At 35.7% G+C, this 19,274-nt stretch overlaps 1 protein-coding gene across 3 annotated transcripts in view; it reads left to right on the forward strand.

The window, feature by feature from the left end:
- The first annotated feature begins 5,141 nt into the window (after nucleotides 1-5,141).
- LOC107663978 (dual specificity mitogen-activated protein kinase kinase 5-like) overlaps nucleotides 5,142-19,274 on the forward strand; it is a 72,677-nt gene continuing 58,544 nt past the window's right edge. For 2 of the 3 annotated variants that reach the window (XR_001631410.1, XM_016454421.1), the window contains exons 1-7: nucleotides 5,142-5,552; nucleotides 5,736-5,784; nucleotides 6,075-6,142; nucleotides 11,418-11,487; nucleotides 11,912-11,952; nucleotides 13,314-13,381; nucleotides 16,574-16,625. Coding sequence is in view for 2 of the 3 variants with exons in the window: in XM_016454421.1 (XP_016309907.1) it covers nucleotides 5,421-5,552; nucleotides 5,736-5,784; nucleotides 6,075-6,142; nucleotides 11,418-11,487; nucleotides 11,912-11,952; nucleotides 13,314-13,381; nucleotides 16,574-16,625 (480 nt within the window). In the remaining variant the exon portion in view is untranslated. The remainder of the gene's footprint in view (nucleotides 5,553-5,735; nucleotides 5,785-6,074; nucleotides 6,143-11,417; nucleotides 11,488-11,911; nucleotides 11,953-13,313; nucleotides 13,382-16,573; nucleotides 16,626-19,274) is intronic. The other variant, XM_016454422.1, reaches the window with a different exon arrangement.

A 19,274-nucleotide genomic window follows, 5' to 3' on the forward strand; every position in this document is an offset into this window, starting at 1 on the left:
GATTTAAGCATACAGGAGCTGCTTTAGGATCGATACTGGGCAGAATAGCTCTGGTACATTTATACATTTGCCTGTAGTTCTGTCCATTAAGCCTGTCTTCAAATATAACTGAGATGAGGAAGCTGGGATGTGTGATCAGCCTGATAGAAGAGAAAATTTATACCAGAACATCAATGTTGTGAGAGACCAGATTCAGCTCTAGTTCTAATATCCAATCAAAATCTAAACTAAAACTGAGATACATTTCTAACCAAGTTACATTTTGATTGGTCATTTGCAGCATTAGTACTCAAAAAATGTCTTAATAAAGACTGTTTTCATTGGCAACACTATATAAGACATCAATGAAACCTGTGTTTCATTCTATTCTATATCAAGTAAGGCTAATAAATCAAAATAATTAATCAATAGTTCAACACGCAGTAATTCATTATTGCAAAATAAGCTGCTTCATGATGATGTAAGATCTCTCTGCTTTGTGTTGGGGTGCTAGTCAGTGCTAGTCAGAAAGAAGCACCTTATGCTTATTTGGAAAAAAACATTAAAAACTATTTATGTAATGTAATATAATGAAATATTTTTGTGGAAACCAATTCCCTGATGAATAAAAAGTTTGAAAGGACAGAATTTATTTGAAATAGAAATCTTTACATTATCTCTCTCTTCCTTCGGCTTGCTCCCTTTATCAGGGGTCGCCACAGCGGAGTGATCCACACAACCAATTTGGCACATATTTTACGCCGGATGCAGAAATCTTTACATTATAAACATTATAAATTATAATTAATAATAGTCATTAATTGTCTAGTCAAGTGGAACACAAAAAATGTTTCATATAAAACTACAGACAAAAAATATAATGCATTCTTGTCAGTGTAATCTGTCCTTGATGAATAAATGTATTAATTAAAAAAGAATATTACTGACACCAAACTTTTGAATGGTAGTGTAAATACACAATATGCATTATACGGTACACAAAATATGCAATTAATGATATGTATAAATATGTGTATAGAATGTATATTGTATATATAATATACTGTATAGGTCTGTAATAGTATGCCAGGTGCAATTTTAATGTGCAAGACAGATAGAATCTAGAATCAATTTGAAGTGTAAAATAAGATGTGTGTGAGTGTGCTTTCAGACATGGATTTGTACCGCAGACATTACTGGAGCTCTTAACAGGACTGGGGCTGTCTAAAACAGAAGGAGCGGAGCACTTATTATGTCTTCAGTATAGGTGAGATCTAGAGGCAATGGTGTGAGTACATTAGCATACACGCTGGCAGAACATTTAAGGTGACGAATAGGATAAGCTGAGAGGGCTGTGCTACCTGGCTCAGAGCTATTACCAGACCCCCTCAGGCTTGATTTATCAACTCCCCTCTCGCAGTGTTTCTGCTCTGATATGACTGTGGAAATGGACTAGTTTAAACACAAAACCTTGATCCCACTGACCTCTTAATATGCTTATAATGATCCCATTTAACAAACAGATGTTAGGGCAGTCACGGCTAAGCCAGGCCACAACATGTGGTGTTGGCAGTAGATAGTGAGGGTGTTTGTCAGTTATTGCACAGCATAACAACACATTCTTTGGCAATTACTATTTTGTACAAATCTTGTACTATCTTGTACAAATTCTGAAATGGCAAAGCTAGTTTAGAACTGACTTGTTTGAGATTCAGTGTGTTGTCTCGAAGAGACTGAAGTATTGCAGAACAATAAATGTATTCTAAAAAAGGTATAAAGGTATATAAAAGGAGGTCCCTAATGACCTACTAATTACTCAAAATTAATACAAACAAGCAAATAAACTCCAATTGACTGCTGTTTGTAAATCACTTTCAGAATTTATGCTACCATTCAAAAGATGGGGTCGGTAAGATTTTATGCTCACCAAGGCTGCTGATTAAAAATTGATCAAAATGTTCTATTTTAATATATTTTAAAATGTAATTTATTCCTGCATGGCAAAGCTGAATTTTCAGCAGCCATTACTTCAGTGTCACACAGAATAAAATATATTCCATAAGGTTTAATACATTATTTGGAAAAAATTTTTGCGCAAAAACAGAAAATGTTGTCCAACTGTATTTCTCTTATGCAAAGCGAGTTATAGTTGGTACCCAATGCAGACCCCTCCACTACAGTGATAGATGTGCAAAATAAACAGGTAATGAAATATTAACATGCCAATTTATTATGCATGTGCATCACTACTTTATGGAAGCAATGAGGATCTCATTTACATATTGCACACACTTTAGCCATTCCAATCAGAGTGGTGGACACATTCCAGATGCAGTGGATCTGGTGGGTGAGAGGTGTGACAGTCAATACTGAATGTAGTGCTGATCTTTTACAAACTGAGGAACAAATGTGAGAAGTTTCAGAAATTGCAAGACTTTTTGCTGATTTGTGTGACTGAACTCTTCAGGTTGATCCAACTCTCTGATCAAACCCTTTTCTGAATTTTTTTTTACAAACAATAATATCAGGAAATGTATGTCTTTGTGTGAAAAATAGGGGGAAATCTCACTACCAATTTTGCCGTGATGGAAACATTCCCAGCTTGTCTTTTATTCCTCCTCTTCTCCAGTGCAGAGAGTGAAACCCCAGCAGCTCATGTGTCTGTAGTCAAACTGCTCTGTCTCAGCTAAGCAGCTTGTCGATGGAGAGGAAGAGAGAGAAGACCGTTTGGGCTGATAAAATGTTTTTTAATTACCAGACACTGCATTCCAGCCCTCTCTCTCCATTCTATGCTCATCCTCATGGCTATAGGTCCAGTTTGATTTCTGATAATTGTGTTTGCTGATGTGGCATGTTTTTTTTGTTTTTTTTTAATACTGCACCAGACATTTACAGCAGGCCCACAGAGGGACGACAAACTGCACTTACATCTCTCTTCTAATCAGCACTTTACAGCTAGATACATTGACTCTGGTACTCAATTTCTGTCTACAATTCAGCCTCTAAGTCTGCAACAATGAGACTCAGCCATTACTTATTGTGCTGTGTGACACACAATCAATGTCATGCAGAGCAGCTGATGACTCATTCAGAAAGACCTCAGAGCATGAAGGGTTAACCACTCATTAGGTTTGATTGTGTGTTTATGAGCCACTTGTGTATTCAGCTGTTTATACAAACTGTACATTTTAGAGCTATCAAAACTATTTGGCAATTGTAATACGAGTAATATAATCTGATCATTAAACAGAGCTCTTTGTATGTTTTTACTAGAGGGTTAAAACCTGACTGTTTCAATTGTAGTTTGAGACAAGAATGGCCTTCATTCAGTCAAAGTCAACCCCATTGCGTATTTAAGCGTTTCGCTTTTGTCCTCTTACAGAGTGAGCAAAGAAAACATTTAAGGTGGCATTCTTTCATTGCTCTTTCAGACTGCGAATTTGTTCCACTGACAAGGCAGCTTTAGGGCTGATAACAGGCCATGCCATTGATAGGCTTGAATCACTATTGTTTTAAAGTTTGATGTGAGACCTGATCCTGTTTGAAAGGCCGCGATCATATCATTGTAGATTTCAGCTCGCCATGGGTCAGACTTCGCTTTCATAGCTGTTTATCATTACATTCTAAATCCTGCCTGTGGTCCAGGGTATCAAGGCGGCATTCCCTTACGAAAAAGAAGTTTATTCAAGTGTGCTATTAGTATACTTCTTTTAAACTAAAAATAGGAAAGTATACTTTTAGTCTACTTTTTATGTACTTCTCAGAAATGGGCTTTATGTATTACTAAAATAAACTTGAAGTATACTACTTTTTGGTAAGGGTTAGCTGGACTCTGAGGTCGAAAGAAACAAAACTCTACTTTGCTGAAAGATCAATGTCTGTTGAGGCTTTTGCAATCAGCCTGTGACCATGATTGAGCGAAGGAGTCATCCCCTAAGATAAGGCTGTAATCAACAGCGCACTAAATGGTCTTTGTTGTACATTCAATTACACGCTAATGAGTTGTGCAAAGTGGAAATCTTTAAATACTAATGCAATTTAAATCGTATATAACTAAAGCTGCAAAGAAGTAAATAATAGAGGTAAAATATGAAAGAGATGAAGTAAATAACAAAGGTAAATTATTGTAAAGTAGGAAAATATCTACAGCAATAAAAACGTTGTGACTACATTAACCTGCTTATATCAAATGTATTTAAATATGTATTTGTATTTATATATTTAGTTGAAATGTTTTTTTTTTTTGATGTGAGAAGAAATAAAGCACGTCTCTGCATCAGTTTTGATCAAACTGTGTTTATTTTGTGATAATACCTCCACTATTACGTGGCTACTTAAATATATTTTATATATAAATATATAATATATTTAAGTAGCCTATATAAAATAATTAATATAAAGCAAAAAATTAACTTTAATTGAAAAAACAGCTGAAAAAACAGAATTAACAGACAGCAAGAGAACGATTTTGCAATGTGTTTATAGTTGATTTATGACTAAAATGATGTGTGTGATTAAAATGATACAAACAAATAAAAATACATAATGTATCTAAAGTCTTATGTAGCTACTTCATCGCAATTTTTTTATTAATGCAAGGATAGAATACAGAGTTGACATTTAAAAGATGTTTGTACATAATACACACAAAGTATCAACAATACACATTATGTCAACTGAAAACAAAGAAGTACAAGTACAAGAAGTAAGAAAAAAATAAAAGACAAAAACACAAGAGCTTGACATTTAACCATCAATTAAAGTCATTGCAAAATGAATTAGTTCTACTTGCTTTCTTATTTTCTGACAATGAAACGGTGATTAGATAATTTCAATTCTTTCAAAAAACAAAACAACAACAACAAATAAAAACCCCAGGAAAATGCAGTTTGTTGTTGGTAAATTTTAATTTCTGGATCATCGCAATTTAAAAAAAAAAAAACAAGCTGGCCTACAAAATGACGTCATGACCGAACTCTTTTTATTAATAATTGAATAAATGATTTAATTTAATGACAACATTTTGAAAAAAAAAAACAATTACACGCAACAATAATTGATACAGAAACGTTGCGAGTAATGTCTTGCAGTCAACTAACGTTCTGTGTGAGGCTTTTATGTGCATCGAATGGACGTTCAGCTTCCGGGTAAATGTGAAAACACTTCCGCTAAACTTCCTCTGCTTTACTTTCATTGTTGACAGTTTGTTAACTACTGAAAAAATAGTTAAATGTCGGATTAACAGTAGTCAGTACATCTGTAATGACATGTCGTTCGTTTATTAGACGAGTAGCCGCTGCGTCAGTTGTGTGGGAAATACTTTCATGTTTTCTTCACTGTTAGTGAGCTAAGCAGCTAGCCGTCTAGCCTGCTGCACAGCTGCTGTGTGTCTGGGTATCTGCTCTGAAAGCCAGGATTATGTTTCTCGATGTGCTTCTGTTATGCTGTTACTTGTTTTGAATAACCTGTGCAGCATGGAATCTGAGGGAATCGTCATTCGGATAAAGACACCGGTGGGAGACATGGACTCCTCAGTGGACTCTCCATCACATCTCAACTTCAGTGATTTGCTGGTGAGTTGCTGATTTAACGTTAGTCACAGTGTGCTTTTATGTGGTGTCTCAGTACATTTTAGAGAGCGAACCCATTCATGGAATGTGTCCTTCCCTGATGAGTCGTCAGAATAGTGGTGCTGATTGACAGCTGTCAGGCAAGTGTGTGATTGATTGCTCAGCGATTCTCCTCTTGTTTGGCAGGCCGCGATCAGGGATGTCATGCCTGAAGCCACAGTCACAGCTTTTGAATGTGAGCATTGTTGTTCTAGTCTTTTTTTATACTAATTTTTTTTTAAAGTAAGTTATCAGTATAGCCAGTATAATAGTTTAAAACAACAAGAAAATATTAAAGAATAACTACTGTCTTTTTTCTTTTTACAATGCTGTTATCTTTATTTAACTAAAAGACAGTTGGTCATAAGGGGCTAAAATTTTCAAAAAAGTAAATATACAAATTTGCAGATAAATGATAAAAACGTTTGTTTAAATAGGCAAGTGAGTAGCTGTTAGATGATTCAGATGTGTTCTTGTTTATTTCAGATGAGGATGAAGTTGGCGACCGAATCACAGTTCGCAGTGATGAGGAGTTCAAAGCCATGCTGTCATATGTGAGTATGCCTGATGTATAAATGCAGCTGAGACCTTTAATTTTGCTGTTAAACAGTGTGATTTCAGCATAATGTTTAAAAAAAAAATGTGTTTCATAGCCAGATTGGCAGTAAGGAACTACACTGCCTATAACTGTAAACAAAACTCACCAATCAGAGAAGTCACACAAAACTCTGACAAAAGAGCATTGCATGAAGCTTTTCATATAATGTAACTAAGTCTGTCTCACTGCACTTTTAAGGTACTTATGTATTTGTATATATTAATATTACAAAAAATATATATATCAACATCATTTGCAATACCATGGGATTCATTACAGTACACAGTCTTGTACTTTTTTTCTGATTCTGATTTTTTTACAGTCAAATCATAGTTTGTGATAGGGCTGTCACAAAATCAGATTTTCACTGCATGATTATTGTGGCCAAAAATTTTTTTATCTGGACATCTATTGAAAGTTTGGGAAAAAAACTATCTGTCAAATTCATTTTTAACTATGTTTTCTCCTTTTTGGCCAATAAATCACACTCAAAATATAATTCTAGGGACATGGAGAGAGAGAGAGTTTGTAATAGTTACTGGCACTGTGTGTGTAGTATTAACACAATATTTTTGAAACACCACAGTTGTCGCCAATATATTGCAATACCTCATCCCGGAGCTGGTTGGTTCATAAGACTGTTTAATCACAATGCTGTACTGAAATGCCTATGGAGAAAACAGATAAAAGAAAAGTACTTCCGGAACCAAGGCTGCTGAAAAGTGTGTGGTCACTGTTGCGCTCTATTACAGTCTGTTGTATTAGACTTTTGAATGCTGAGAGTGTTTTTGTTGGAAGGGAAAAGCTATTACAAATCTATTATTCCAGATCTATTCACCCTTGGGGAAAGTGTTCTCATTACTTTGCTGATTGGCAAGGATGACAAGTAGCTACCTATTTTCTTTTTTCATCTATTTCCCTTTTCTGGCTGCACCTCTTGATGTTTCCATGGCAACGTGCGTCTCTGGCTCGAAGCCCCTTTTAAATTATACAGGTGTTAACCAAGCAAGATTAGCAAAGGGAAAACTGTAATAATAAAATCCTGTTTATTTTTTATCATTCATTATTTTTGTGTTGACTCAGGCAGTGGCCTCCCCCTGTGACCAGGCACAAATTGAAAACGCAGAAAATATTTGTCTCACGTGTTTAATAAAAAGCTATCGTAAACTTTTGCCTGATTGCCTATTCAAACAGTCTTTCTTTTCAAGTCCGGGAATTAGGGTTGGGCCGATAGACGATGCCATCGTCCATCGCCGATGGCTGACATCACGATGTTAAGCTGACATCGTGATCCCCCCACCACCACCCCCTCTCCCGCAATCCGCCGCATCCCAGTTCCGTGTTCGGAAAGGAAATGAAGTGTACTACGGAAACCCTAAAGGGAATAAATAGCCTACGAGATGGGAGGATGAAAAACATATTTCAATACTTTTGTAATTATATCGTTGGGTAAGTATATAAACTGTACTGTATATAAATTGTGGGCATCAGGGAGCCGCTATTGAAACCGCTTTCGATTGCACGCTCTCATTTTACTTTCACTTTCACTTTCGAGATTCGCGATCACAAGGACTCTATACTATGGAGCGGCAGTACTTACCACACATTTAACAAGATTAGATGTTTGTCATTGGTGCTCAGGATCTGCAAATCATTCACCATCGTCCTATCAGACATTTCTCCTTACTCTTGTATGTGGTAAGTGAACTTTCATGTACTGTAATGCAACAGGCTACCGCTAGCAGGCGGCTAAACTTTTAGTGGCTCCGTAGAACACGTTATTTGTTTCACGCTTCGGGCACACCACTAACCCCACCCCGCCCCCCGATGTCATCATCCATTCACTGTAGACATCGTCCGATGCCAATTTGGTAGACATCGCCCAACCCTACCGGGAATGTTGTTGCCTACTCTTGTTTCCTCTCTTCTTCATCTTGCTCAGATTTCGGTTTGTTGTTTTTAACGTTCTTCTTTTGAGACAGCCGTAGAAGTGCTTTCAATACTTACTGCTCACATTGTGGACACCAAGCGTAATGACTCGTAATAGTTTTTCCCCCTGTGATGTACAGTGGAAGTTAAATGAACTATCAACTTTTATTATTTATTATTCAGTACTTAAAGTTTCGCCTCATTAGAAGCACAGCCCTCCTGGGTAGAGGAATTTTTCAAAATCCACTTTCAGCTGGTGTTGTCTTTTACCCCCCATCAGCTCTCAATGACTCTCAAGTAGCCATGGGCTTCAAAACCACCGCTTCTGCAGGAAATGAAATCACTTAGATTTGATATTTATTTATTTTTAGATGCTTTATCAAAGTGGTACCTCTCAAGGCCATTGCAGTCATTAGCCAGATTAGGCCAGAAGGTGACACACTGACAATGATGTCTCGCGGGTGTCCTGCACTGCCTGAGTGTAATTCAACTTTTTTTCCTGTCTTGATTAATTCTGCGGTCTCTGTGTGGCTGGTTTTGAAACGCACATTCTGACATTGGAGATATCTGCGGGAATGCAAGTATTCGTGACAATCTGCATTAATGCTTATGTACTTATGTTCCTCCTAAGGAACGTGCCATCGCACATCACCAAAGAATTCTTTGAGGCCATATTACTCTGACAGTGTATATTACCGCGCATTGCAGATTGCCTCCACGTCACATTTTGGTTAACAGCACAACCGAGTCCACTTTTTCTGAAAATGAGTTTTTCCTCCCATGATGCCGTTTGCTTCTCTGGGGAGAGCGCAAGCTGCTGAGAAGGGGGAATTTAATATGCGTGTAACATGTTTGGAAGATTGCGCCTACATTTAACCGATCATTGTGGTCATATTTCAAGCGTGTGCCCTTTGCCTTGGTGGCTCTTGGGGTCTCTGTGGGGACCTTTATAAATTTGCTTCAATTAATTCCATGTGAAGGGATCTACCATTATGTAGACTTAATAGGAATTAAGAGATGACTTCTTGCTTTACAGGTGCGTAAGCTAATTCGCTGAGCTCTCTGGTGGAATCTGACCTTCAAACTGTCTTCACTCACGCTTTTTTTTTTACTCCAGAAGCGATCATCAGTCTGAGGTCTCTGAGATGTTCTGGCTCCCCGGTGAGCTGCTTCTTACCGTCAGCCTTTCCAGGATGTTAGTTCAAAGTTAAAGACTGACCCATGTCAGATGTAGCCTCGCTAGCACACACAGACACACACACAGGCACTGATCTCCCAGGCTGGGCCGGCTAATTACGGAGCGTTTTACTTGGGGTGTGTTAATGATCGGGGTCCAACAGAGCGGAGGTCCGACGACTCTGTTCCCTCCAGCTCTCAAGCTGCCTTCCTGTGATCAAACTGCCTTTAGTTATTGTCCAACAAAGGGAGGTTTCTTTTAATACACTGGTACAGATTAGTTAGGTAATTGCAGCCCTAATCGATAAAGCAACCGAGTGGAAAATTAAAGGTGTGTGTTTTGGTAGAGCTACATGGTTTCAGTGCCTGCAGGCAGTGCAGAGAGGTGACAGTGATAAATAGGGTATTTAATAACAGCTGCTCTAGCACTGCTTCCTCTGCATGTCCTCGCGCGCGCGTATTCATCACGCATTCGCACGCGGTGGAGGGACGGTGCTGTACCGCCGGCCCCTCGGTTTGGCTTGCTTTTGACCTTTGTCTTGTTCTGCCTTTGTCTCTCTTTCTCTCGGTCTCTGTCTTTCTTTCAAACACTGACACTCTCCCCTCCTCTCTTGTCCATCTGGATCTGTGGTTTTTAATGGCTTTATTGTGTGTGATGGGGGCTCTGTGTTTGGACACAAAGGTTTCGTGCTGGACTGAGAGAAGAGGACGAACGTCCAGATGGTTCTGTTAACCGAAACATCAATTGAATGTTCTTTTGGCAGGAGACAAAAATCTCTGCACGGGTTCGAAAGAGAGTAGAGTTCTTTTGAAATAGAATCAGCGAAAGTGATAGATGACATATCAACTGCAAAATCACCTTAAAAATATTGAATTTTTATACAATAATATATAAAATAATAAATAAAATATACGATTGTGTGTGTAATCTGTGTGTATATATATATATATATATATATGTATACATCACATGTAAAATACACGTATTAGACAAGTTTCTGAAAAGTTTTAAAATGGATTCAGCAAAAGTGACTACATATCAACTGCAAGATCAATTTGTAATTAATATTGAATATGTATGTAAATATAGTATAACTCATTATAAATAAATAACAACTAACAAATGATATAATATGTAGTTCATGTTTTTTCGTGTGTGTGTGTGTATATTAGTGCTGTCAAACGTTTAATCGCGATTTAATGCATGCAAAATAAAAGTTTTTGTTTACATAATATATGTGTGTGTACTGTGTATATTTATTATGCATATGTAAATACACACACATGCATGTATATATTTAAGGAAATATCTTGTTTATATATTAAATATATTTATATATAATATCAATTATATGAATATAAATATATACATGTAAATATTTTTAAAATCTACACAGTATGTGTGTATTTATATATAAATAATAAATATACACGTAAACAAATTTTGTTTTATTTTGAATGTGATTAATCACGATTAATCTTTTGACAGCACTAATATATACATATGTACACACATATTTATATATAATATCACAAAGTCTCATGTAAGTAAATGTACAGTGTCGTTACAAAACAAGTCTTTACAATTTCTTTATTAATGGCATAATTAACAGAAATTAAATAAATTATCATCGGATTAATTAAAGATAAAAATAATTACACAAAAAGCTTGCCATGACATTAATAATATCATATAATATAAGGTTTATAAATGCCAGACTCCATTTCAGCCTATTATGCAGTATAATTAATTAATAGGCAGCCATTACTGGCAGATTGCTTTTACGTCAGACTGAAATGAGAAAACTCAGTGATTGGTCTGCGTCTGGCAGCCATTACAATGGATGAATTGATACAGAGGCTGACTGGTGTTTCAAAAAGATTACCTGAGCAGGGTACCCGATTCATTTAGCATCTTTTCTTTTCCTCCCAAAATGCAAGTGACTCTGAGACAAAGGGAATGTGTTTTTTGATATAACATTGTTTTTATGTACTCCATGGGACTTTTTTTTATAAAAGACCTTCATTGAGCATAATATTGATTCTGTGTGTAATATACTGAAAAAATGAACAGGGCTGTTTTTAAGAGTTTTTAAAACAATTTTTATCCACTTTATTCTCTGCAGTATTGCAACACAGTGATGGAGCAACGCATCAATGGACTGTTACCTGAGCCTTTACAGATATTTCCACGAGGTGTGTATTGTGTGTGTTAGTGTGCTGGTCCAAATTACAGTTCAACACTTCAACAGTAAATGTGCCCGAGGCCCACCTAGAGCCTAGATCACAGATTAAAACCCCATACTCAGCAATGCCCTGCTCACATGTGTTTGTGTATGAGCATTTTCTGTTAGCAAAATCCCACTTTATTTTATCCTCAGTGGCTTCTGTGAGAGGAATAAATATCAGTTTGGTTTAGTGAAGCAATTTCTTTCTGAATATATACGCATTCACACACGCAATATTCTTAGTTAAAGGCTCCCTAAGCTGTGTCTCAGTATGTCTGTTTTGCAATGATGCAGATAGAATCATTCTGTCATTTTAAACATTTAATATATTCTGCTCATGTTCTTTTTCTCTGGCCTCACGTGATCCACAATCTAGTCAATTTTCTTTTCAGCCGGTAAGACCCCAGGGATCCGCAATATACATGGCCTGAAGGTATGTGTCTCAATGATTGTTTCAGCAGAGTTGGGCATGGATTGGTTATGCTGTGTAGCACTTATTGAAATGTCAATTGAAGTCAACAATCTGTCTATCTGTCCCTTATTTTCTACCCCCTCAATGCTTTCATTTGTATTTTTTTTATCTTCTAAAATAAGAATTATTTGTTCTGCTTTCTGTGTTACTCAATTAGAAAACATTATACAAAATTATGCAAAGTTGTTAAAACAAAAACACATTTAAAGCTTGCATGGTGATTCCAAAGTTTGGGGTTTGTGCATTTTATTTATTTATTTATCATTTTTCATGTTTTTTTCAGTCTTTTATGCACACCACAGCATTTTATGCTTCTTATGCTCTTTTTATGTTCTTGTGCATCACCACGGAAATATTATGAACTGTTATTGCTATTTAAAATGCCTGTTTTGTATTTTATTATAGTTTGCAATGTAATTTACACCTGTGATGGCAAAGCTGAATTTTCAGCAGTCATTACTCCAGTCTTTAGTGTCACATGACCTTTCAGAAATTATTCTAATATACTGATGTGGTGATCAAGAAACATTTATTAATATTGAAAACATTTATACTGCTTAATATTTTTTTGTGGCTTTGATTCTTTTTTTCAGGATTCTTTGATTAATAGAACGTTCTTTGGTTAATACAAAAGAACATCATTTATTTGAAATAGTAAATTTTTGCAACACTGTAAATTTCTTTACTGTTACTTTTAAATAATGAATGTGTCCTTGCTGAATAAAGATATTCATTTGTTTTAAAAAACCTTGCTAACCCCAGGCTTAGGGTGATGTAGTTTCTGTTTATTTAAATAGTATGATACGGACCATCTTATTCTTGTTTTGCAATTGTTTTTGTTTAATTCTGGATTAATTGGCTTTAAGAGAATAAAAAACCCCTGATAAACCGATCTAAATGAGGTCTTCATAGACACTAATTAAGAAGAGAATCACTGCTTTACTGCATTACACTATACAACCTACAGACCTCAATTAATCTACTTATTTATATAGAGACTCTCTTTGAGCTTTTTCCTTCATTCTCCCACTGTGATCTGTTAGCATGACTCTGACAATAAGCAGCTTCATGAATCCTCTTTAATGACAAATAAAGGACATGATGTTGATTCATTCTTTTTTTTTTTTTTAATTCAAGGATGATCCCAGAGTTATATTTAATTTCGCCTGATAGATGAAGTGACCCCTTTCCTCAAGCCTCTCGCTTTATTTCTCTCTGTCTCCCTCACAAAAGCCAATTAACCTTGCGGCCAATCCAGGCAGTTTGCTGTTGAATCACAGGTTAATTAGCACAGGGCTCTGATTGTCTTTGTTTGCCCGCAGGTGAACACGCGGCCCGAATCCTCGAGTGGCAGGGGCTCCTCTGCGGCTGATTCCCGGTCCAGTGATAGGTGAGTGATCCCAGATCATGCCTGCCCTCAATGAGAGAAAAATCTTATTTCTAAGATTTTTGTTTATAAATACAGATATATTTACAGTTTTTACAGTAAAGTAACTGCATTAATAATTCATTAGGAATACCTTTACGAAATCAATAGTTGACTATAAAATCTATTTGGATCTGTTTTGTTGGATGCTATTAAACATACACTGAAAAACAATTCTAGATGCCTCAAGTTTTCCATATTTCTTGGTCAGCTTACAGTTATGACATATATTACTAAGCAGTGGAATCTGATATTAGTAGCAATGTTTTTTTTTTACATTTATAATAAAAATAAATGTTTTTGAGCATCAAAGCAGCATTAGAATGTTTCTGATGGATCATGTGACCAATGTTCCCTCTAAGCTGCACGCATGCGGCTGATGCGCACTTCTTCCACCACGGCCGCGCAGAAGAAATAATGTGCACACACAAAAAGAGTTGGGAAAGCCAATAGGGTATATGTCGAACATCACCTGACCAAAACCGGAAAACAGGTCTCGTTGCTTCCGCTTGTCGGAGAACGTGTTAACAGCCGTATTAAATAATAGCGATATCTATGGACTTTTAAGATAATAAGTTAAACTAGCTAGCTGTTTTTATTGTTGACGTTTTATTCAATTTTTATATCTAAATGTGAAAAGAATAAAAATAAAAAAAACTTGTAGATATCAGTCCGCATATGTGATGGACATTGGTTATGATCATCATTGGTATCTACTTTGAAGGCATCTTGAGTAAAACTGCTTCATATTTAACTAAGCATATGCAAAACGCTTGAACCGGAAGCGAGGAGACCCGGTTAACAGAATACGGAAGTCTGTTGCGCATAACCCCTATTGATTGAATTCTAGTAAAAGAGAAAGATTGCAATGCTCGGGCAAACCGCTATAGAGTTGATATCGCTATAGAGTTAGATCCGGGCAATGCGGTTTACAGGTTTCCTAGAAAGAGAATGATGTGCGCCAAATGAGGCGCTGTAGAAATCCAATACTTCAATGGTTGCGGACGAAATAGCTCAACACGAGAGCAAACGCAATGACATGTGAAATAAAACGTCATCATGTATTAAAGAAGAGTAGCTTGATTAAGTGCTGGAAATAGCGGATGATGGGCACAGAACGGTAACAAAACTGAGACATTTACAGTTCCACACAGGTGTATTGTGCAAACTGTACTTCATATGGATGTTTAGATAGCTATACAAGAATTCACGTTCACGTTTTTTGAAAATATTTAGCTTACAGTTCTCAATTTAAATGCTTCAGATTGTTTTCTATTGTATTCTATTCAATTCTATTCTATTGTATTCTATCAGTTTACATGCTTCAGTTTGTTTTGATATATTATGTTATGTTATGTTATGTTATGTTATGTTATGTTATGTTATGTTATGTTATGTTATGTTATGTTATGTTATGTTATGTTATGTTATGTTATGTTATGTTATGTTATGTTATGTTATGTTATGTTATGTTATGTTATGTTATGTTATGTTATGTTATGGTAGGCCTATATTATAAACCTAATAAATAATTGACCTTGTTTTTTTAATGGGGTCTCTTATGCTCATCTGTATTTATTTGATAAAAATACAGAAAAAACATTAATATTGTGAAATATTATTGCAATTTCTAATATTGGTTTCCTATTTTAATATACTTTAAAATATAGGCTAAATTATTCCTGTGAAGCAAAGCTTCAGCTTTCAGCATCATTACTCCAGTCTTCAGTGTCACATGATCGTTCAGAAATCATTCTAATATGCTGATTTATAATCAATGTTGAAACTGTTGTGCTGCTTAAGCGGAGCAGCATTTATTCAAAATAGAAATATTTTCTAACAGTATAAGTCTTTACTATCACTTTTTTATCCATTTAACACATCCTTGCTTAATAAAAGTATAAAGAAATAAAAAAAATAAAGAAATAATTCACTGACCCCAAACTTTTGAATAGTAGTGTATATTGTAACACAAAATGTATATTTTGAATAAACACTGTTCTTTTTAACTTTTTATTTATCAAAGAATCCTGAAAAATTATCACAGGTCCCAAAAAATATTAAGCAGCACAACTGCTTTCAACATTGATTATAAATCAATATTAGAATGATTTCTGAAGGATCATGTGACACTGAAGACTGGAATAATGATGCTAAAAAGTCTGCTTTGCTTCACAGGAATAAATTATATTTTAAAGTTTATTAAAATAGAAAACTTTTGTTTTAAATTGCAATATTTCAAATAGATACAGCCTTGATGAGCATAAGCAACTTCTTTAAAAAACGTTACTGATCCCAAACTTTTGCACGCTGTAACACTGACATGTGATGTGACACTGTAGACTGGAATAACGGCTGCTAAGAAAATTCAGCTTTGCCATCACAGAAATCAATATAATTTATATTCAAATAAATTTTATATTCAAATAAAAAAGTTATTTTTAATTGTACTAATATTTAACAATACTACTGTTTGTACTGTATTTTCAAACAAATGCAGCCATTGTGAGCCTTAGATACTTCTTTTAAAGGATCATCAAATAAAATCTTACTGACCCCAAACTTTTGAACTTTAATGTGTTACCAATGTAATTCCTGTTTATTTATGGATGGTTTTTCCCATTATGGTGTCTTTGAGCTTTGGAAATCAGTCATGATATAAGTAGAAAACGTTTTAAAATAAATTAAAGGAATTAATTTTTTTAGGAAAATAAATATTAATCAATTGGGCCTTGTTGTGAACAGTTGCAGTTTGGCCGAATTAAAAGTGATATTCATTTATTTTGTCTCAATAATGTCATTCTCTTTACAAGAGAAAGAGAAATGCTAACAGGAGTTTGCCGTCTTCATGCCCTGAACATGCAGTAAAAAAATGTTTTCAATATTAATTGGATTCTGTCTTAGAGAATGAAACCCCCTGGCACAGTACAAAGACCTCTGAAAGTCTTTGCATTCTGCATTCTGAAGGCCCAGTGTGTGTTATCCGGCAGTGATGTAGGGAAATGAAGTGCTGCAGATCATACTAGACAAATTATTCTCATCTTACATTTCTAACGTGAAGAAACTGCTCTAAACTATTTACTCATCATGTCAGATTTTTGCAAAGCATTATTGAGTCATCTTTACAAAATGTCATACCTTGTCTTTTCACTTCAGCAGTTTAAAGAAATCTTCAGCTGAGCTTAAGAAGATTTTGACGAATGGACAGGTATAGTAGCCCTCCCCTCACAACACACACTTTTACTTCTGCATACATTTTGATATACCGCACTGTATTCCCACTTCAATCGAATCTGATTATCTTGTTAGTGATGCTGTTCCCACTCAACCAGTGATGCTTGATATCACTTATCCCATTTAATTTGTCACCATAGCCCATGTGTGTGAATGTGCAAAAGCATCTATTGATTGCCCCTAAAGGGCTTTCTGACCCTTTCTCTGTGGTATGGTTGAGATCTTTATCTTGAGTGATCAGAGCTGTATCTGTGTGTCCTTCTGCTCACCCCTCCCCATTGCCCTGTCACCCTTTCTCCTCCCTCCACAGGCCCCCAGCAGGCCAGTCTGTCAATAAAAGTGTGTCAGATAGACAATTAAGACCTGTAACATGCACAGTTAATGGAGCACTAGCATCCTCCCTGCACTGGGCCCCAGCAGTCAGGGTGTGGCCCATCAGCAGAGCATTGACTTCACATCAGGTCCAGTTCACAAGAGAATTACTTCCCCTACAATAACACGTACTTGTTCTCGCATATAGTTCTTGATATGGTGAAATTATATCATATTACTTGGTAGAAGATTTAATTATAATTAAATATAATAATATACTAATGAAAAATGCTGCTGTTGATAATAATAATAATAACAACAGCATCTTAATTATTATAAAATGTTTATAATTTATTTGAATACATATAAATATAAATAATTTATAAATCCACCTTATTTTTCAACACGGAAGTAAGCCTATAGGTGAGACTTCCGGTTCGTTAGCCTCTATAGAGAAATAACGAGAAAAATAGCAAGGTGCAGTAAACAATAAAACTGTTTGCATTACGAACAAGTATGTTTATAATTAAGATAATACATTAAAATAATAAGGTAAGACACACCAATTTGCAATATCAAGCAACAAAACGGGCTGTTTTGTACAGCTAAAAATAGCTGGATGTGGATGAGACCGGAATCCAATCCCATAAAAATTACAAATGGCCTATTTTTACGGCAAGAAAAAGGTGGATAAAATGTTATCTCATTGCTTTAATGTGATTCAAAAAGATATGATTCAGTAGAAAACAGAGTTGTTCTGAACTCTGTTCAAGTGGGAGTTCATTTGTTACCTGGATGCATCAGTTCAAAGCTGGATCTGAAAATAGTCCTCCGTAGCTGGAATTAGCAACTGCATTTACAGGTCAGGTCAGAAGATTACCAGAGTGATCTTCACAGCATTTTTCTGCTTTGTCAGCCTCAGAGATACTCTGGCCCTATGGAATCTGCTTCTGGTTTTTACAGACCCCTTAAGTTATGAAAATCTATAGTGGTTAAACCATTTTGAGGGGTTTGTTGCAATTGGCCACTGACATTTGTGACCCTGGACCACAAAACCAGTCATAAGGGTCAATTTTTTGAAATTGAGATTTATACATCATCTGAAAGCTGAATAAATAAGCTTTGTTAGGGTAGGACAATATTTGGCCGAGATACAACTATTTGAAAATCTGGAATCTGAGGGTGCAAAAAAATCTAAATACTGAGAAAATCGCATTTAAAGTTGTCCAAATGAAGTTCTTAGCAATGCATATTACTAATCAAAAATTAAGTTTTGATATATTTACGGTAGGAAATGTACAAAATATCTTCATGGAACATGATCTTTACTTTACTTGAAAAATTGATAATTTTGATCCATACAATGTTTTTTTTGGCTATTGCTACAAATATACCCCAGCGACTTAAGACTGGTTTTGTGGTCCAGGGTCACATTTAGTCTTACTTGAAGGTCTGAGGATTATGATCCTACAGCATGTGTTTTATTTTTATATTCAAATCAAGAGGTTGAAATAAAAATGGAGGGCATTCCGATGTCCATAAAACTGACTGAATGTGAACGCGTACCAGTCCTTCTGGCCTCTTGGTGTCAGAATGGTCTGTATTATATTACCATTTTGACAGCTTTTATCAAAGCACAAGCCATGGCGCTCTCACACTACACATTCTCATTCTAATGTTCTCACGCAGTGAAAAATACATCGCGGAGCAAAGAGGAAACTGACAAAACGCCGACAGACAAGACAGAGTAGGTTACTTCTTGTATGAAACAAGGTCTCAGCTTTCAAATTTTGTCATTTTTTTAAGAAACTCAAACAGTTAATACCATTTTGTGACTCTTTAATGTGTCGTGACAGATCACTGTAGCACCTCAGTTCAAGCAGCACATGAACTGAACATCTTTTCATATTTACTTAAAGCACGAAATAAACATGAATGAACATCAGAACGTATTTTATTTCAACTGCAGAAAGACGTCAGTACACATAATTTTTGATCACCTGTCAATCAAGCTCTTTGCGAACGGTCAATTGACCTTACACTGGAATTTCAGTTTTTTTGGACCTAAGTAGGTTTTTTTCCCACTTGGTGTTGCTTTTACAATTGTCGGGTCTCTTTTGCTTTCTCTTTTCTGTCTTCCTCTGTTTCTGTCTCTCAATTCATCAGCTCACTTCAGTTTATTTTACCATTTTACACATTTATTGAGCTAAAGAAAGAATAGAAAACTGCTGTAGTGGCAATCTCATAGGGACAAGTCTATGAATGCATGCATACACATACCCACCAAGGAAATAGACATCCCCCCCCCCAC

The sequence above is a fragment of the Sinocyclocheilus anshuiensis genome, unplaced genomic scaffold (assembly GCF_001515605.1).
Source record: "Sinocyclocheilus anshuiensis isolate Anshui unplaced genomic scaffold, SAMN03320099.WGS_v1.1 scaffold2129, whole genome shotgun sequence".
In the NCBI taxonomy this organism is placed as follows: domain Eukaryota; kingdom Metazoa; phylum Chordata; class Actinopteri; order Cypriniformes; family Cyprinidae; genus Sinocyclocheilus; species Sinocyclocheilus anshuiensis.